This window comes from Platalea leucorodia (assembly GCF_965183815.1).
Source record: "Platalea leucorodia genome assembly, chromosome: 2".
Lineage (NCBI taxonomy): Eukaryota > Metazoa > Chordata > Aves > Pelecaniformes > Threskiornithidae > Platalea > Platalea leucorodia.
Genome location: NC_138824.1, coordinates 11,588,579 through 11,610,056, shown reverse-complemented (window position 1 = coordinate 11,610,056; position 21,478 = coordinate 11,588,579). Strand labels below are relative to the sequence as shown.

Sequence of the window (21,478 nt, the reverse complement as noted above, 5' to 3'; positions counted from 1 at the left end):
TATAGCTTTGATTACAGACTATGGTTAAAATCTGTTTTAGCACCTTGATACATTTGATTTCCAAAGATTAAGAAAAACAAAAAAAAGGAATTACAGGAAATACTGCTTTCTTTTAATATGGGTAAAAACATTTACTTATAAGCAGAGGATTTCTAAATCCATGCTGCTTTAGAAATCCTCTGCTTATAGCAAATGTTTTTACCCATATTAAATCCTATTCTTATCTACAGGAGTGTGCAGAGAAGATGCAGGATTCCTGTGGAATCCACAAGAAGTGAAACATGTTTCAGGAAGTGAGTAATTTGATATGAAACGATTAGTTACAGATAACACTTCATATTAGTAACTCTTTTCTTGTTCCAGTGGTTGATCCATCATTAACGACGATTCTCACAAATGTCCTTTTTGAATCATTTGTTGTTTCCCATAGCGAAAACAGTTTGAACTTGTTGAAGCTGACTGGCGTTCAGGGGGCCAAACTGCAAATCACTGACAAGCGGAGCTGTCAAGCACTGCTGAACTGTTGACTCCCACCCTTGTTTCCAGTCTTCGCTTATTAATTACGGCTCTCCGCTTGCAGCGCTGTGTCCGAAGCCGGGCTCCCCAGCCTTGCGGATGCGGCAGTGCGTCACGGGGCTGCAGCAGACCCAAGAAGCAATGCCAATTCCTGCTGATCTAAGAGCAGCTGCTCCTCAAAGGCTCTGAAGGAAAAAAAAAAAATCCAAATTAATTTTCCAGCGCTGGAAGGCAAACACAAATAACCCCGTGTTTCATAACTGTACGAGCCGTCGCACATGGCGAGGGACTCGCTGCACGCTTCGTCTCAGGCCCTGCCGCTCTCTCTGGGGGCCGATCCCAGGGAGGCCGGGGCTCCCGCAGCCCGTGTGTCAGGGCCCAGAGGGAACGGCAGGACACAACTCAGGAGGCGTCGACGAGCTCGGCATGGCTGCGCGCCGCACACCCAGCCTGGAGGACCAACACCCACCCAGGTCTTGTCTTTCCGGCGGGTATCTATGGTTCGCTCCCGCGGGGCGCAGCCCGTCGGGGCGGGCGCATGCGCAGTGCCTCGCCGCGCCGGCCGGCTCCACATTGGCGGAAGGGCGAGCGGAGAACCGGCGGGGAGATGGACGGCGCCGGCAGGGAGGAGCTGGGTGAGGCGAGCCGTGCCGTGCGGCCCGGCGGCGGGAGCAGCCGAGGGGCGGCGGGATGGCGGCTCGCCGCGGGGCGGAGAGGAGGGGGCGTGAGCGCGAAGAGCGGCCGGTCAACTTGCACCCCCCTCCCGTCGAGGCGGAATGGTTCGGCCCACGGGGGATGCGCCGCAGCGCTCAGCGCATGGAGGCGGGCGGGATGAACCATCCCACCCGGGGGAGGGGTGGGCCCTGTCCTGCCGCTCCTCCGCGTCAGCCGGCGGCGGCGGCGGCCGGGCCCTCCCCAGAGGGCCGCGCCGGGGCCGGGGCGGCGGGGGGCCCGGGCGGGGCGCTCCGGAGCCGGCCCGGCGGCATCTGGGGCCGGGCGGGGGCTGAGGGAAGCGCAGCGCGGCGCAGGGACCGCGGGGCCTCTCCTCCCGCCGCGGCCCCCTCAAAGAGGGAGACCCGGGCGGGGGCTGTCCGCAGCGGGGCGGCGGGCGGCGGGCAGGCCGCTCCGGGCGGCAGGGCCCTTCCCTGAAGGCGCCAGTCTCAGCCGGCTGGCTCTTGGTTTCATTGGGAAGTCACGGCCGGGCATAGAAGTTTAGGAAATGCTTTCTCTTTGCATCATCAGGTGATGCTTTTATCTACGATGAAAGGTTGTGGGTTTTTTGGGTTTTGTGTGTGTGTGTGTGTTGATATATTAGTTGTATTTATTGCAGATCACTCTTCGGAGCTCCAAATCCGACTGTGGGAGGGCACATACATGTTCACCTCTTCATTTGTTTATCCATAGATGGACAAGAGGTAGCTCGTAGCAGGTTTTTTTATAAACTATAGCTGATGCTGGGCTGGACTGGGCGGACTGAAAGTCTCATCTGAAAGCTATGTTCCACTGTAATCTCAAGAATTCGTCCTGCCCAGTGGTAATGGTGGGATGTAGGAGATGTGCTTCAGATTTTATTGTGGCTGATCCATCTGGCAATGAGAGATCGCCACCTCCGGAGCAAAGGTGGCAGAAAGAAATTTTATGTTTTTTTTTTTTTTTTTTTTTTGCTAAGGTTCACAGATCTGACAGTTTCTTAGAACCAGAATTTTTTATGGGATTACTGTTTAAAAACGCAGATCAACACCTGGTAAGATTTCAGAAGTTTTTTACATGGTTTGGTCCTATTGAATACTTAATAAAACCTAAATCTTACCAATGTGTCATCACTTGAAAGTGTGTTAATCGTGTAGAAATGTGTACCTTGGTCTAGACAGGACAGTGGATAAGTTAAGACTAACATTGTTCCAAATAAATGATCCATTGTGGGTTGGGGTAAAAGTGCTCCTCTGAAAGTGTATAATAAACTATGGAGGCCTGAGTACGCTTTGCTTTAATAATTCACGTGTCTTGTTTTATTGGCCTTCTGGATTTGATAGTTACGATGCAAAAGCAAACATTTCTTTCTGCTTACTGAGTCGCATTATTGACTTTCAGCATTTGTTTAGAAATAACCATTCTCAAGATTAATGGATTCTACCATAAAGCAGAATAAATGTACTTTATTAAGTTACAGTCTGTAATGAAGAGAAATAAATGACACAAAGATATATTTCCCAAAGAAAAATGGAGAGTGATTCAAATAACTGCACCAAGCATGGCTTTAAAGTTCTTGAAAGACAAACACAGACACCAAAAGCTAATGCTAAGCTTTACTATTCTGGAAAATGTAATTATTGGTATTTAACAGTAGTTTTTCAACCAGATGAGTTTTCCTTTTTAATTTTCATTCTCAAAATACGTCTTTGTTTGAGGGGGGTTTGTTTGTTTGTTTGTTCTTATGTCTCTTGTATTCAGCAGGAGTAGCAGTAGTGGAAAACAAAAAGGGAGCTGGCTTGTGTATGGTTGAATGGGATTATCTGTTAGCTCCCCCTTGAACTAGAAAGAGCTACCAAAGTTTTTCAGCCCTGACAAGCGTGCCCCTAGCGCTACCATTCATAGTCACTTTGTGTTGATCCGTAATTTCTTTGGCGGTTGTGGAAGGACGTGACTGAGTAAGATGGCAGATCTTGCCAGATTCACGTGTGCTTGGTGGACAACGCTGTACTTTACTGTTAACTTTACTGTTAACTTAACCGGATGCCTTCTGGAGAAGTGCTGGGAAGGTTATTTATAGGCTGAAGTTTGGGGAGGTATTTCTTGCTGTGGTTGAGGGAGTAACTGAGAGTTATAAGGCGAGCTGCTTACTGAGCCAGTTGCAGTTTCTCTAATTAGTGACAATGTTTTCTTTGTAACTAATGTTTTCTGGAGAGCCCTGGCTCAGAACGCTGAATTGAAAAGCTCTACTATTCGGAGGCGTGATTACTAATCTTGTCCCATGAGGGCAGCCACAGGCTTGGTTAGGTGACAGAGGCTCTGGGCATGCCCTCTGGATCATGAATATGGCATTCTGTAGCCTGTGAGAAAATATTAGCATAAAACCACATTTTAGGCTAGTGTAAGGACTGTGTGGTTCTGATTTTCTCTTTTAGACAGCAGTCAAAACAGCTGCATATTAAATTGAATCTGTATCCCTATTACAGAGACACTGGGTCGCCCTCTGTTCAATAAACACATTTCACAGGACTGTGAATCTTGTGCTGTGTTTCTGGCCATGTTAGCATGTTCTTGTGTAGAAGCTGACTGAACAGTGAAGTATTTACAAGACCCCCTTTGCCTACTTGTTTTTGCGAAGTGTTTAATATACATGTGAAGTGTCGCTCCAATAAGACCTGTATGTTCCATCTCCCATGAATGAGTGAAAACAGCTGACTTAAACAATGATGAGCTATATCCTGTCCCCCGAATCTTTTTATACTTATATGTCAAATCCAGTTCTTTCTATTCAATGACATTGACTTCAAAACCCTCAAGGAAAAAAAACCCAGATCATATTGCTAAATTGGATTTGGAAAAGGGGTTTTAGATAGGAGTTTGTCTGGGAGGTGACCTTTTCTGAAGGAACAATGGGAGATTGTATTTGGCTTTGTTTTTAGTATCTCCTTTGCCTTTAACTTGCTGTGCAGCCCTGGCAAACTGCTTCATCCTTTGCCTCTCTTTCACCCATAAAATGAAAATCATTGATGGAGATTACTTTTATCCCTTGTGGTGCTAAGAGGTTCAGTTAATTTTGCAAGTGTTAATTGCTTGAGCAGTATAGAAAAATTAACTAAAAAGTTCTCAGTGAAAATTCATTTCTTTGCAGAGCTTTTGAACCAGAGGATTACTTGAGTGTGCTATAAAAGCTTTACAATTAAGTACATTTAGTAACGGTTCAAAGGTTTCTTTGGCAGTATGTCCATAAATGTTGGCAAGATGCTGGCAAATTCTAGGAGATAGAAAAATACACTGGAAGATACAAAATGGAAATACTGGTCATAACAATTTAAATACTACAGATTTAAGCTCATTGTGTAAGTAGGGGTTGACTAGTGATTGAAATTCTTCAGAGGTCTTTGAGGATACAGTATTGACATTTATGCATGATTGTAGTGTGATGTGTAGCTGTAATGAATCGGTGATTTATCTCTCCAGTGGGTTAAGGAATCAATTTAACACTGCAGTGGTAATTCTGGGAGAAGTTGAAATGCACTTTGTGTTGCCTTGCTTGATAGCAGCAGTACTTGCAGAGCTTTTTGGCATCCTTCTTACATGGGTGTTCACAGAAGAAAGCAGAAACAATGACAAATACTTAAATGACTCTTACAGACAATCTGAAGACAGCATTTGATCTGAAAAGATTTTTGTGGTGGCATGAGGAGAAAAGAAATTCATATTCGCTGAAGGAAAGACAGGGCTGAAAATTGGCTGGTATGTTGGCTAAAAACAAAAGGGTGTGTAGAAATGAATTTCCTCATTCTTAGTTTTGCTGAATAAAGATGATGCAAAATTTTCAGTGAATCCTGTGACTGAGCACTGGATCAGATCATTAACAGCGTACCGTGTTTGGACATAGTCTGGACAGCTTGGTGGAGCGTGGACCTGAGGTAGGCTGAGGTGTGCTCTGCACCATGTGCTCTGAGACAGCAGGCAGCCGGTTCACCTCTGATTCAGGTATGGCATGCGTATGCTGTTCCTGTAGCTGGAGTTTGAGATCGTATTTAAACTGCACATATTGGACCTTTCTAGGAAGAAATCAAAGTCAATGTGTGTATTCCATGCCGATTTTCTGGCAGTGACTGTGGACTTTCCAAAATAGTTAATTTCAGGCTAGGTCCAAGTGTGCAAAGCACTTGCTCTTCTGGTTTGTGAGTATATATCTGCTTTATGGGGCACAGAGAGCTCAAGCTTTCTTGCCTGGTGCCTTGCTCTAGACCACAAGTTTGGATCTATTAAATGCGGATGTTACACAGATCTGGATGTCAGTGTGCATATGGACTGTACAAGAGGGACATAGCCACAGTATTCCAGCATTAGAGATCTATTATGGAACAAAACCCCATGCTTAGAAAGTTGCACGATCCAAACCTTGTATTATGTCCCAGTACCATTACTGTTAATGGATTCACATCTTTTAGGTCAAAGCTATACGCCAGTCATGGGATAATGGAGGAATGATGGGGAAAAGAGGCAATTCAAGAGCATTTATATGGCTACAATAGTGACCAAATAGCCTTGTTGGAGTATTTTATATAACGCAGTATTTCAGGGGAACCTGTGGTAAGTGTAGTTACCACAATTATGGGTTGGTGCTGATTGCTTTTAGCTGTGTTTTAAAACTCTTCTAGTAGAATTTATTCTCAAATGAGCTGTTTTGTTAGAATAGGATGAACAAACTGCCAGCCCGAGCATACAGATAGGAAGCGGATATTCTGAGGTCTAATTTAAGCTATTTCTGACAACGTGGGTAAATAGTCGACCTAATCTACTCCAATTCCCTCTGTATCTGTTGCCCAGGACTGGTATGCTAAAGGATGGTTGAAGAGATTTCAAGGTACTGTTATCATGGTTATGTACTAGTCCCACAAAACAAAAAATGTAGATAAATGGATGTAGATTTTAAAGGGTTATTGTTCTGTGGAGTCTTACAGGCACAGCGTTCTACTGGGTGCTTGGTCTAAAATCAGATTCTTTCACTCTGGATTTAATTTCTTCAGAAGTCGTCTTGGATTTCTACTGTTTTTTTTTCTGCTGACCTGCAAATATATTTTAGAGGCAAGAGATTTAGTCTGTAGCAGTACACAAAATTTCTGAAGACTTACTGTGACCTATATACATAAAGGACATATAACTTTAATTTGCGTGGTATGGGGTAGTATATTTAACAATAGTAATGTTTTTCTTTATTGTTGTCTATATTAAGTTCAAATTTGTTGCTTTGAATCTTGTTTTGAAAAAAAGAATTTCTTTGTTTCCAGGCGTGTGCTCAGACAAATAAATGTCTGCATAATAACTGGGTTAAAATAAATCCCTCTCATTTGGTAAAAAAGGCCAGTCATAGAAAATTAGTTAAGCCTCCTAATGTGCTCTAGTTGTGTGCAATTTTGCTGCTGTTGTGACCAGCTACCAAGTCAGAGAAAAGCTGATGGCAGTGGTCTTGGAGCTTTGGAAGGCCTGGTTATATTTTTGAGATGCATTAGATGAACTTTTTTTTCTTTTTCCTTTTAAGGACTATCAATTTGATCAGCATTTTAGAAGTTTTAGAAGTACATCAGTGTGGTAAACTAATAGCAATAAAATCAGTTACATAATGCAAATACTGTGCAATGAAGGTTGGCAAAGATTGTATCTGTAAAAAGAAATATATACAGATGTTTGTTTTAATTGAATGCAGCTTTAAAAAGTTTTTTAGTGGGACATTTGGGGAAAAAATCGCCTTCTTTGTAGTCAAATAGACCCATTTTAACTGTTTAAGTAAGGTGAAATCTTCCTTTCGCTCTGGAACAGCCAGTGCTTGGTTCGTCACATAAGGAAGTTCCCTGTAAAGACATTGTTTTGACACTTACCAGCTTGGCACATGAATGTTGTCTGGTTTCTGCTTAGCTGTGTTTGAAAGAAGCACGTTTAAAGAAATGCCTAAGATCCTGCCATTCTATTAATTTTTATTGACATTCAAGTCTTCATTCATTTCAACCTGTAAACCAGTGATGATGGACAGGTTAGCGTGATGTGTACTGAAAGCAGAATGTAAATAACTGTAATATGTAGCAGAAAGTGCTATGTGTGCAGAAAACTTTCAGTTCTTGCATGTAGTGACTACAGAATAGCAGCTGCTCCTTTCACATAGGAGGTCCCATGCTATTGGGACTCAAGTTTTATGCAAAATGTGTTGCCTTGTACATTGAGCCGCTTTGTAAATAAAACTTTAATGTGGTTTTTCAAAGTAAATATTTTTTATGATGCGTTGCTTTTCTGTCATTGTCAGTGATAGCTCACGGCTTCCAGCTGGGAAGGCAATTGAGTATGAAATTGAGATGTTCTGTTGCATAAGTGACACTAAGAAAATAGCAGAATGGTCTGGGAAAACAGATACTAAAAATATGTAGCTTATACCTCCCCAGGATTTAGAAAGAAATATTCAAACCGCCATGACAAACGTGTGTGCTGATTTTGACTGGGATAGAGTTAATTTTTTATACAGTAGCTAGTATGCGGCTGTATTTTGGATTTGTGCTGACAACAGTGTTGATAACACAGGGATGTTTTCATTATTGCTGAGCAGTGCTTACACAGAGCCAAGGCCTTTTCTGCTCCTCACCCCACCCCACCAGCGAGTGGGCTGGGGGTGCACAAGGAGCTGGGAGGGGACACAGCTGGGACAGCTGACCCCGACTGACCAAAGGGCTATCCCACACCATATGGCGTCATGCTCAGCATATAGAGCTGGGGGAAGAAGAAGGAAGCAGGGGATGTTCAGAGTGATGGCGTAATGGTTACTTGGGAAGACAAACGTGTGATGGAGCCCTGCTTTCCTGGGGATGGCTGAACACCTGCCTGCCGATGGGAAGTAGTGAATGAATTCCTTGTGTTGCTTTGCTTGCGTGCACGGCTTTTGCTTTACCTATTAAACTGTCTTTATCTCAACCCACAAGTTTTCTCACTTTTACTCTTCTGATTTTCTCCTCCATCCCATTGGGGGGGAGTGAGCAAGTGGCTGTATGGAGCTTAGTTGCTGGCTGGGGTTAAACCACGACAACATATTTAGACACCATTTTTACCCTGAAAGGATGGTCAGGTACTTTACCCAAGTGGCTTAAGTTAAAAAGTGGGGGCTATATTAAATTCACTGTTGCCTTCCTTTTCGGTTAAGATGATTGTGTAGTGTGGAAGACCTTGCAGTGATGAAGGAGGACAACTATGCTTGAAGAGGTCTAAAGTTGGAATAAGAAAATATGCCAAGAGCAGATGCTTACAGTTGTTTTTCTTGCTTGTGAGAGACTGTGTGCTGTAGTTCAGAGAACTCCATTGTGATTTTTGCAGTTTTATGGGTCTTCCTGAATCTTACCAATGAATCTTGAGATGTCAGACTGTCTGCAGAAAGGTTCAAGTACAGAACAGCATATTGCAAACGGCTTAAGGAGAAGTTACAAAGAAGATTTTATAGATGTTTGTACTGTATGCAGAAAAAATGAATAGTTACAAGGCTGAGAAGAAATGTAATGTCATGGAAGCAAATGCACAAAGGTGAAAACAATCAAACCCAAAGTATTTATATGGTATTTTGATACGGAGATAATTTAGTGGATCCAGCAGAGCATGCCTTGATGAAAAAGAAGAACATGTTGTAAAAGTTGTGCATGCTTGAAGATCATTTGTCTAGGAAATCATTTAAGTGAAAGCTCAAGAAATAGCATGAGGACAAAATATTCCATCGCAAAAATTCAAGGCCAGTAAAGGTTAGTGTACGTGACTTGTGTGTAGCTATAGTTTTTGCTTCTTTTTTCTTACCCCTTTCCTTAAGAGGGGCACTTCTACTCTCTGTGTTCTAGCAGTTCACGATTGGAAATGCAAAATCTCTCCTCATGCAAACTTTATAAAAGTGATACAATGACACTGCTGTTGGCTTAGGAAACGGTATAAAGTTCCCAGTGTACGTGATCTTTGCTCTGCTCATATGAGACCCCACCTGGAGTGCTGCATCCAGCTCTGGGGCCCTCAGCACAGGAAAGACATGGACCTGTTGGAGAGGGTACAGAGGAGGGCCCTGAAAATGGTCAGAGGGCTGGAATATCTCTCCTGTGAAGAAAGGCTGAGAGAGTTGGGGTTGTTGAGCCTGGAGAGGAGAAGGGAGACCTTATTGCAGCCTTTTAATACCTAAAGGGGGCTTGTAAGAAAGATGGAGAGAGACTTTTTACCAGGGCCTGTAGTGACAGGACATGGGGCAATGGTTTTAAACTGAAAGAGGGTAGACTTAGATTGGACATTAAGGAAGAAATTTTTTTTGCTGAGGGTGGTGAGTCACTGGAACAGGTTGCCCAGATACGTTGTTGATGCCCCCTCGATATGTTGAACATCAGGTTGGACAGGGCTTTAAGCAAGATGGAAGATGTCCCTCCCCATGGCGGAGGGGTCGAACAAGATGATCTTTAAAGATCGTAAACCTTTAAAGGTTTATATTGACTATAAGTACGGACTAAAAAACTTAGCATATAACGTCGTTTGGTGGAGAAGCTGGTTGTCTTTCTTTTGTTGTTATAGTAGGTCACATAATTGGTTGCGATCTCAAAGAGTGAATTGCATAGTGAAAATTGTATGTGAAAGGTACTTAAAAACTTTATCATGCTCATGTAGACGTCTCCTTAAAGCTCAAGTTTACCATTATCAATAGCAGACAGAGAAGTCGTATACTACCCAAGTGACCTGCTGTTTGTCCAGGAGGCATCCCTGAAAAGCACAGTGGTTACTGATATTTCAAATAGCAAAGGATTTTTTCCCAGAAGAATTAATGTATTGGAAGTGGTGGTGCACAAAGGGACTTAAGAATTTAAATATACAAGGATGGCATGTGTGGTGTGAAGGATGGAGAGGCAGGAGCAGGCTCATCAGCTAGGGTCGAGACTGGCTTTTTGAAATGGATCACTGGTGTAAATCTTTTAGTGTGAGCTTTCTTCCTGCCTCTTTGAGAAGGCAGTAAGGAAAACATAAGCAATCATCTCCTTCCTAAGTGAAGATCAGGTAAGTCAGCCAAGGCGAAGATGAAGAAAAGGGGTAATGGTCAGGCATTTAGTCTCATAGGTGAAGAGGCTGGCTTCTATTTGAATGATGATTCCATCTGGAAAGACAGCATCTCCTCCATTTCATGGGTTATCTGTCATCCTGTTCTTCTTAGTCTTCCATGACAAATACAACAAATTTCAATAAATCAGGACAGCATATTTTGTCTGACCTGCATATATCTTCCTTCTATTCCATTAATTCTTACATCCAAAAATGCTTTGCTTTTTGTCATAATCAGTCGACTGCTGTGTGGGACAAATGAGCTTACAGCTCAAGATCCGAGGTAATGCCAGCCAGGGGAATGGGAAGGTGAGTGTCTGCTACTGACCATCAATCCAGGAAGAAGAGGTGGATGAAGCCTTCTTTAAACAACTAGAAGAAGCCTTCCGTTCACATGTCCTGGTTCTCATGGGGGACTTTTACTACCTCATACCTCCTAGGGAGGCAACGTGGCAGGGCCGAAGGAATTGAGGATTTTTCTGAAGTGCTTGTAGGATGATTTCTTTCATGCAAGCGCTTAATGAGCCAACTAGGGAAAACGTGTTGCTGGTTCTGCTACTCATGAATATGGAAGAAGATGGATGGCAGCCTTGGCTGCAGTGACGATGATGAAGTTGAAGATCCTGAAAGCAAGGAAGGCGAGTTCCAGATTAAAGTATGCTCCATGAGGGTGAACGTATGCATGTTCAGGTCATCTTGGTCAAGAGTCTAGTAAGAGTATAGTAAACATTTTTGTTCTGTGTATTTTGTAATGGCAGAGTGGAAAATAAGAATTGAATTGTGTATTTCTTTAGTGTACACAGGGGAGAAACCTTTTTTTTTTATGATGTAACCTAGAATTTACATAGATGCTATGCATTAGTTTCTAAATAGCTGCTATTTTATTTTCCTGCCAGAGTAGAACCCAGAAAAATTCAGTGCATTTTGCCAGTCTGATTGTGCTGTTCTGTGGTGACAAAGAAGTAGGTAACTTCTTCAATGGTGTCTGATGGAATACCGATAACTAGGAAAAATAGACTTGTACTTGAACTTCTTTGAAGGTTCTCTAAATACCTTTAAAATTTCTTACTGTTAAAGATTTTGATACTGAAATCTTGTTCTGTAGTGCTTTAAATTTTTGTTTTTTTGTTTTAAGATGTTCTTGTGTGAATTAAATCTACCGGTTATTGCAAATATATGTATTTTGCTTTGGGCTTATTTGGTACAATGTTTCATTTGCATCTGTGGAATGTACTGAAATAATCAGGACTGGTATTTACATAGATGACAGAATAAACCATAAAAAAACACTCAAAAGCAATCTTGTTTAAGGACAGCCTACTCTGAAGCAATCCTTTAGTAGGCTACAAAGCTACTTCACAGGAAAAGTTAAAAATGACAAATGGTTTAAAAAAAAAAAAACTTTAAAAAATAACACAGGAGGTGAACTGAGGATTATTAGATTGTAAGCTCTTTAGGGTAAAGGCTGTTTTCTTATTTTGTGTTTCTGCAGAGCAGTGAGTTGCTTAGCACTTCTAGACAGGACAGTAAGTTAAGTAATTATCAGAGCTGGGATAGTGACAACGATAACCCTGAGGCAGAATCATAAAATCATTAAGGTTGGAAAGGACCTCTGAGATCATTGAGTCCAACCGTTAACCTAACTGCCTGGTCCACCCCTAAACCATGTCCCTAAGCACCACATCCACACGTTTTTTTAATACTTCCAGGGACTGTGATTGTACCACTTCCCTGGGCAGCCTGATCCAATGCCTAAATGGCATAGATGACTTGATGGCTTTAGGCATGGGCAGATGAATTTTCGAGGGAAAAAATAGCTTGTCTTAGAAAAATTCTTATTACTTAAAAAAAGAGGGGAATGCTTGAGTATGTCTAAATCCATTCACCTTTGTGATCAGAAGGGTCAAGAAGTTGGGAGAAAAGTAAAATAAGATGTCTATAAAATTCAGATTCTTCCGAGTGTGGTCTGGTTGTGTGGTAAACAGTGTTGATGTATGTATATATCAAATGTTTCAGTATCAGGCTGGAATGGAAGAAGAGAAATTTGCTTTTCTCCCTTGACTGAGCAGTTGCTGATACTCACCAGTGCTGTTGGTCCTAAGAGTCGTGCTGGTCCCCTCATACTGCTAAATAGGAACCTTACTTGCTGCGTGTTGTCGTTCAGCATTACAAACAGCGTCCTACAAAGTGTGGTGGAGTCAAAACTGGAAAAGTAATTTAACGATGATTTCTTTTATATGTTGTTGAATTTCATGTGATCACAGACTTTGCAAACTTGTAGTTTGGGTTGTTGCTAGTGAAAACACTTCAGATTGTTAGTTTAGACTCAACATTTTAAAAAATGAAAATGAGCCTAATCAGTTGCCCACTGGGTGAAACTTCCAGCATTGGCACTTTGCTTCCTCTGACCCCTGAGGGGACAGACTTTTACTCCAGAAGTAGAGGACGCAGGTCTCGGTGAGTGTCGAATGAGCCCAGCAGTGACTCGGAGCTGAGAGAGGGTGGTCGTGGCATCCTCAAGAACCAGTCAGCACAGTGCCGTGGGAGCGGAGGGAAGGAACTTCTTTGCTGACCCTTCTTTTGATCAATTCATAGACTATAGGCCATGTAGTGAAAGATGGTTAAGTCTGTCTTGACTTGTATAATTAGACTATCACTGAGTATAAATTTGTTTTACAGTGTACTTTCTGTTTGAGTGTCTGACCTCTGATTTTGCTCTCCACTGGGCATCTTTGCTTCTGTCAAATGCTTTTGTTACTGGCTTTCAACTATTGACACCAAATTCAGATGACCCTTTGCTGTTTTCAAGAGAGTTTGAGCTATATGCTTTTAATTTTAACTATCTGGATAAGCTACCTTCTGCTTTATAGGATATATTACACTTGTTCTACAATTTTTCTTTATAAGTTCCTCTTGCTTAGGATTGGCTTCAGTGCCCTGCTGATGGGTTACACATCTGTAAGGTTTCATAAAAATGTTAATGATTTGTTGAATGGCTGTGGTGGATTGACCCTGGCTGGATGCCAGGTGCCCACCAAAACCTCTCTATCACTCCCCTCCTCAGCTGGACAGGGGAGAGAAAATATAACGAAAGGCTCGTGGGTTGAGATAAGGACAGGGAGATCACTCACCAGTTACCGTCACAGGCAAAACAGACTCAACTTGGGGAAATTAATTTAATTTATTGCCAATCAAATCAGAGTAGGGTAATGAGAAATAAAAACTAAATCTTAAACCACCTTCCCTCCACCCCTCCTTTCTTCCTGGGCTCAACTTTGCTCCCCGTTTCTCTACCTCTTTCCCCCGTGTGGTGCAGGGGGACGTGGAATGGGGGTTGCGGTCAGTTCATCACACGTTGTCTCTGCCGCTCCTTCCTCCTCAGGGGGAGGACTCCTCACACTCTTCCCCTGCTCCAGCGTGGGGTCCCTCCCACGGGAGACAGTCCTCCACCAACTTCTCCAATGTGAGTCCTTCCCACAGGCTGCCATTCTTCACGAACTGCTCCAGCGTGGGTCCCTTCCATAGGGTGCAGTCCTTCAGGAACAGACTGCTCCAGCGTGGGTCCCCCACGGGGTCACAAGTCCTGCCAGCAAACCTGCTCCAGCCTGGGCTCCTCTCTCCATGGGTCCACGGGTCCTGCCAGGACCCTGCTCCAGCGTGGGCTTCCCATGGGGTCACAGCCTCCTTTGGGCATCCACCTGCTCCGGCGTAGGGTCCTCCGGGGGCTGCAGGTGGATCTCTGCTCCACTGTGGACCTCCATGGGCTGCAGAGGGACAGCCTGCCTCACCATGGTCTTCCCCACGGGCTGCAGGGGAATCTCTGCTCTGGTGCCTGGAGCAGCTCCTCCCCTCCTTCTGCACTGACCTTGGTGTCTGCAGGGCTGTGCCTCACATATTCTCACTCCTTTCTGTGGCTGCTGTTGTTGCACAGTTTTTTTCCCCCCTTCTTAAATATGTTATCCCAGAGGCACTACCACCGTTGCTGATGGGCTTGGCCTTGGCCAGCAGCGGGTCCATGCTGGAGCCGGCTGGCATTGGCTCTATTGGACATGGGGGAAGCTTCTAGCAGCTTCTCATAGAAGCCACCCCTGTAGCCCCTGGCTACCAAAACCTTGCCGCCCAAACTCAATACAATGGCTAATCTTCAGTATGTATGTTCTGTATTTTTTGTCTAGTTTTCTGCATGTATCTTGTTTTCCAATTAAGTAGTAATTTTTATCAGATTGACCATAATAACTCCCCAAAATAAAACTCGTATTTGGCAGGTTCATATGCCACTATGTGCTTCAAAGATGCCAGTTGTCCATACTCTCTTTTAAATGCTTCTACAATCTCACTGGTGTTACAGATTTCACAGGTATTCATCTGTGAATATATATAGCATCTATATTTTTCTTACAAAATAAATAAGCTTAGTATGGTTAAGGTATTTAATGTTCACTCAAACTATGAAATATTTTTGCTTGCTGAATAATGAGGCATGTTTTAATGTAGCTGGTGTCTTTTGCGGTATTCAATGTTTTCAGAGTTCTGTAAATGTGATAATTCAGTAAGGTATGCTCTTGCACACTTAGAAATACTCAGTAATTTTTTTTTAAATAGAAAATGTTAAAATCACAGGGATTTCTTTTTTGGTGAAAATGATGGAAGTTGAGACTTATTCAACACATTTTATGAATGGATACTGTGGTAGGTAAGTGTAAGCTAAATCTTTTTGATCTTGGCAGGATTTGTTTTGCTTAACTGTGGTTATTTAAAAATGGTTGTAATTTAATCAGCATTAAACTGGTGTAAGCTGTTAGTTTGCTGAAAGGTGATTTTGTTCACTACTGGCTGCTCGCTGTTGCTTGGTGCTGCTGTTTAGCTGGATGGTGGGATTGCATTTGTTGACTGCGGTGGCAGTTTGTGCTACTTTAAAAGGTTCATGAAATTGCAGCTTTCAAAGCATGCAGCCTAATTCTGTTATCTTCGTTCTCTCGCCGGTGGCTGGAGACCTCTTCTGGGGTACATGCCTTACCTCTCCATTTTAGCATGGGATAAGTCTGGGGGGTGCCCTCACTCACCACTGATGAGAAATGGAGAGTAGACTAAACACTTAGTTTAACAATAGCTTTTGTAATAACGGATGACTTTTCTGTTTTGCTGTATGTTGTCTTAGGTTGGGAAATGATCTAAACCATCACCCTCTTGATGATACAAAGTTGTTTTTCTTAATGAAAAACCGTAGTGTTTGTCCATAATAGTAATAATGAAGATGATGATAATAATGAGACGGTGTGTCCCTATAAGAGGGAATTTCCTCTGCAAACTTGTGGCGCACATATCTGTCTGCCTAGTTCAGCTTTGTATTTAGGAACACCCATAAACCTCACAGCATAGCAAATTGTTTAAGTCATGTTTCACTTCTAAACTATAAGTTTGTTTCTAATGCTTATTTTGTGTTGACTCTGTTGTATAGACATGGAAGTAATGAAGCCTTTAATAGATGAACAAAATTCAGATGGCATCTCAGATGAGGAGCATGAAAATAATTTCCTGCCAGTTGAGAAGCATTACCAGCTTGATAATGAAGAAGGCATTACGTATGTATTACTCTTTAAGTATCAGCTTGTTAAAAACTGTTGCCTCCAGCTTGTTTCTAATGAGTAGTTTACTGAACTCTTAAGGAGTTTCCTTGCACCCACAGTGCAGTTTTGTTGTTATACTTTAGGACTTCGCATAGTTCTGCCAAAAAGCAGCCCATTTTGAGTAGGTTCTCTGTTCTCTGGAAGCTAAGGACGTACTGGCTGTAAAATATTCCAAGGTGCCCATTTGTAAAGTGAGTGGGTCACTCGAAATCCAAGCACTGTTTAAAGAAGATTTTGATTGATTTTTATTTTTTCCTAAAGAAACTTCAGAAGACTTTGTAAATAATCTATTTTGTTAAAGTTTAATTGGAAGATTGTGTAAAGGGTTGGTTTTTTTCTTTTGATACACTTCGATTGTCAGAACTGTGATTTGTAGCTGATAATTGTTTTGAATGTTATTGATTCTAAAATAGCATTGATGAAACTTGGTAATTTTGACTCTGAGGCAGAAGGACAATAAAATTGCACAGCAAATAACCTTTCACGAACTGGAGGAAGGAACTGAAGATCAGACTTGTATGTTCAGCTGGAGGGAGCTCACATCTAAAGATTAAGAACATCATTCTTTGAATGTGCTGGACTACTTTACAGTAGTTGAAATTCACAAATTATCCCTGTATGTTAATAAATGATAGAGAGTGTGGGTTTGTTTTTCTTCTGGTGTTTTTTTTTTTTCCCCACCAATTTGAGTGTGCTTCTAATGTGACTTTTTCTATTCTTATCCTCAGTTTTATACAAACACTTATGCACCTCCTCAAAGGAAACATTGGAACTGGGCTTCTTGGTCTTCCACTTGCAATAAAAAATGCTGGCATTGTGGTAAGAATTCAGCTTTCTTTTGTAGATTAGAAAAATTATTTAGAAAGGTCTACAGATATGTCTCTGAGCCTGGAAAACTAGAATCTCCATAGGTTTTGTTGCCAACAACTGCCAACTTCAACAGAGTTGTGTTCTATTTTTCTCTTTAGTTTGGTGAAATTATTACTGAAGATTGAGTGTTTTTTGTTTTTTTGTGTTTTTTTTTTTTTTTTTTACAGTTGCCACTTCACTCTGAAGACTTCATAGCATGTATTGTAATTTTGCTTAGCCAAGGTGTTTTTCTGTGGAAAACAAAAGCTTTGTCAGAAAAAGAAAGATTTTGATTTACTCAGACTCCTATGATGTCTCATGGGAATTGTTATGGGGTTGTCTTGTCTTTGTCAGACTTCTCTCTAGCCAGATCGTATGTCCTAGGATGCAGCGTCAGCTTGTTAAATCAATCTCATGTTTCTGCAGAAACAGGCCATAGCACAGGCTAATTTATACTGGGTAACAAACAACACATTTCTTAAGGCAGGGTAAATTTAATTTAATTTAAAGGAAAGAAACCTTTATTGTCATTAACATTGCCACTTTAAAGTGGTTCAATATGCATTCTTCTCTCTTGACAAATTTTTTGGCAAATATCTTAATGAAGCTGTTAGAGGAGTGAAGTTGTTCATGCCCATTTGGTATTTATGGCTTGATCACCCCTGAGTATCCTTCTGTCAAGTAGTGAACTAAAAATAAGGAATGCCATAAAACATCAGCAGCAAATCCTCCTCTGAAAGGGGAAAAAAATCCAGTTGCATAAAATTTTTAATTCTTTATATATTTGCTACATTGTGAAATTTTTGCATGTAAAGATTTCTCCCCCAGCATATTTTCATGAAAAATTCTGCTTATCTCCCATGTCCTCCCTCTTTTTTCCATACCAGATTGGACCAATCAGCCTTGTGTTCATAGGAGTTATATCAGTTCATTGTATGCACATCTTGGTACGTTGCAGCCACTGTCTATGTCAGAGGTAAATGTGGAACTACTCATTCTGTTGCCGAGTTTGAGTATTATTTTTTTTTTCTTTCTTCTTTTCTATTTCTACGTTTTGGCCTACAGAATGTCCTGATGCTGTAGCAGTTTCTTCAGATCAGAATCTTGTACTTCAAAGAAACAACACTCAAATTCTTATTGTGCAACTATAAATGATAGCTGTGCTTTGTGCAGCACTGCTTTAATACATTGAAAAAATATTTCTTCTCTGCTCATACACCAAATTAAGTTCGTTTAACTTGTATTGCCCAGTATCCCATTCCCTGTCTTAGCTGGCAAATAATCACATCTTTCTCATTGTGGTTTTAATTGCTTAGCTTCAGGACCTTTAGCCCTTCTTTACCTTCATAACTTTCTTCATAGCTTTTGAATCTTCATAGCTTTGAAAAGTGTCCAATTTATAAATAACCAGTTTATAAGTACTTTATAGGAATAAAAGACAAACTAAGAATTGCTGTTAATGTCTTTCAGGATTACATGTGAGCTCTGTCTCTTTGGATTGTGACAGCTTGGTTTTTCAAAATTGTAGTGCTGAAGGAATGTGTTAAAAAGATGCTAGTGAGCAGATAAACACTAGAGAGTCCTCCAAGTGAGATGTACAATACTGGGGGGAAGCAGTTATTCAGATTTGACTGATAAGAGTATTTTGATTAATAATGACTTTTATTAAACATTTTTATCTTACTGTCAGGTGTTAGAGAGAAGCAGTGGGAGGGTCTTGTATTTAAAAAGTGCAATGAAGTTTCTGAACTGAATAGAAACACAAAACTGTTTGTGTCCCTGTAGCTGGAAAAACTTATCTTATCAGTTTAATGTGATATTGTACTGTGAAGGGATCCTGCCATTCCTGAATTCTTTGCTTTTTCCTCTGTAATTTTGAATGGCCTTTGAAGATGTACATAAAACGAAGATCACTGAAACAATTGTGATTGACTGCTTGTATGGGAAATTCTGTTGAATCTTGTTGGAGTTCTTTGTGACTTTTAGGTTTGAGATTAATTTCTTAAGCTGATATTACAGGAATCTAATTTTGGATTAATTTATCAAGAAAGTTGTTCTGTCAGAAACTGATTTAGTACTGTTGAATTAGAGGGAAGCAGCATTGTGGTTCACATGCTTGTAGAGTGCTGAATAGCCCTTCCTGGGGGAAAGAAGCCCAAACCATACCTCTAAAGTTCAGCAGCCACAGAATGGTGCCACAGGTGATTGCTTATTGTAACCCTGGGAGGCCACCAGCATTTTCAAGGTAGGGATCTGGGCTCTCATAGTTTCTAGTAACTCCGTTCTTTCTTCACTCTTTGATTTCAGGATGAAAAAATCCTCACTGGGGTATAGTGATACAGTTAGTTACGCCATGGAAGTGGGGCCTCTGACTGCTTTTCAGAAACGAGCTTCTTGGGGACGGTATGTTTGCATTAGACTTTAATAAATTTGTTATTAAAAATTAATGGCTACACTTGGAATGGTTAGGAGATTTGCTTTTTACTAAGATGTTACCTGCTTTAAGAATGTGTTCTCCGTGCTTGAAATATTTTTATGCAGTGCTATTTGTTATTTCCTGCAGCCAGTAGTGGTGACATGAGAGGATTGGGGAGCATCTCTCTCTGTTAGGCATTTCAATTTTCAGGTCTACGAGAGCTCTGAAGAAAAGAATTCCATTTGGTAGTACAGGAAAAGATGTGGTATAACTAGAAATGCATTCTGTATCGTCTAATGTAGTGAAGTAATTTAAGTTTTCATTCTCTTTTACTGTAACCACACTTCTCTGCATCAGAGTTCACTCTTTAAGCAGGTTGATACTGCAAATGTAAATTACTTCAGTGTATTTATTCTGAAAGGAAGCAAAGCAATTCTTTGATTTCTGTTTAAATAGAACATACAAATAATGAAGAAATATTTACTATATTTTGCAATAATGGCATGCAGATATTAGTAGCTTGTTGTCTCTCTTAAATACTTTATCCCTCTCTTAATAAAGACCATTATTTTTTCTTTGCTGTTTGTTGCTCTGTAGTTATTTATGGAGTTTATGGTATGACTACACAGTAGTGAAACTCAAAAAGTCAGATATGTTGTTCAATGTTAATTTAAAGTGTTTTTTTCCCTTGTTTGAGAAAGACTTTATTTTTTGATCCTGTTATTTTCAAGCATGCAGCATCTTGCATCATGTGTATTAGCTATTACAAAAAGGGGCGCTAGTCTTTTAAGATATTTTGTGATGACTTCGTAGGAATGGAGTAGAGCTCAATTAGAGGGCAAATTGGTTTGTAGTGAAATATAATGGCAATCCTGTAATGCACCAAAGAGTTACAAACCACAAATGGCAATTTGATTTCCAGAGACACTGTGCTGCAGCAGATCCCTTCTCTGAGGCAGATCTCTGCTGTATGCCTGGCTCTAGCAAAGAGTTTCATTACAGCGTGTCTTCAGGCCACCATTGTGTATAACAACTTTCAAAACCAATCTGGACCATAGTTTAGAGTGGTTTTTTTTTCAGTGCCTGAATGTGTATTTGGATACATTGATATAGATACACTTAGAAAGATGTGAAAATGTTTGTTACCTTGAATTGCTGAAACTTGCATAACTTAGGCTGTATAAGACATTTAGTCTCTGGTCCTGGTGGAAATCTGCTGTGTGGGGCTAAGAGACCCCAGCAGAATTTATATGTGCATTGAATATATATGTCTGTTGTTTATATTTGTACCACATTGTTAAAACCTTGAATTTCATTTTATGTTACTTTAAAATACGTGAGTACCTTCTTTTTTTTTTTTTTTGAGAAACTTCTATGTCTACTCAATGTTACCTTAAAAAACAAACACATACAAAAGCCCTCTGTTTTGCCATAAGAAGAACCTGCATTGCAGTGCTCATAAGATTAATGTGGCATTTGAATCCAGCATTTTGACTACTGTAAAAAGGAGTAGTAATTGTGTATTAGGTAGAAATGGGTTAATCGTTTGGATCCTAAGTATAATGTGTGTTTGTTTTTTCTTCCCCAGGTACATTGTTGACTTTTTCCTAGTGATAACACAGCTGGGATTTTGTAGCGTTTATGTTGTGTTCTTGGCAGAAAATGTGAAACAAGTGAGTAATGTTACTGTATGGAAACAGTTATGGTTTTAAATTCATTTTTCCTCACTTTTATTTCCTATCCTTATAAAGTTCAACAGAACTACTTCTAAAATGTGAAGCTGAGAGATGCACAGAATGGGTTCTACCATGGTTTCCACAACAGAGCTTTTGGTAAAAAGGAGCAATGTGCAAGGTGAACTAAATTCAGATCTCGTGCAAGTGTTTGTGGCTTCACTGCCCTCTGATTTGTTTGTTGAATTTAAAAATTAATTGTGGAAATGATAGAAAATAAGGCTGAAACTGGTCTTTTGCCAGGCCTTTTGCCGACTTCCTTTTTTTCCCCTGACCTCCTGGGCATATTATTCCCTTTTCAGGTCACTGGAATCTTTCTTTGGTTCTTGTTCAGTCTCTTCCCTTTTCTGGAATTGTCTCATCTGCCATAGAATCCATTGTATCTAAACCAATCCTGATTTTTGTTCTTAAAAACGCTTGACATTGAAATTTCTGCAGCGTCCTAAGTAGTCAGTTCCAATGCTTTCTTATCTGTTAGACAGCTTCCTCTTTTGGAAGCTTAAAATTTCTTATCAGCATTGTAAGTTCTTTAGTTCGTATTCTAGCTA

At 40.9% G+C, this 21,478-nt stretch overlaps 1 protein-coding gene across 1 annotated transcript in view; it reads left to right on the top strand.

The window, feature by feature from the left end:
* Positions 1 to 1,123: 1,123 nt before the first annotated feature.
* The window catches only part of SLC36A4 (solute carrier family 36 member 4), a gene marked incomplete at both ends in the record, with an annotated part of 123,927 nt that continues 103,572 nt past the window's right edge, over positions 1,124 to 21,478 (top strand). The window contains 6 exons of the mRNA XM_082337932.1: positions 1,124 to 1,151; positions 15,764 to 15,887; positions 16,661 to 16,751; positions 17,669 to 17,757; positions 19,089 to 19,184; positions 20,786 to 20,870. Coding sequence (XP_082194058.1) covers positions 1,124 to 1,151; positions 15,764 to 15,887; positions 16,661 to 16,751; positions 17,669 to 17,757; positions 19,089 to 19,184; positions 20,786 to 20,870 — 513 coding nt within the window. The remainder of the gene's footprint in view (positions 1,152 to 15,763; positions 15,888 to 16,660; positions 16,752 to 17,668; positions 17,758 to 19,088; positions 19,185 to 20,785; positions 20,871 to 21,478) is intronic.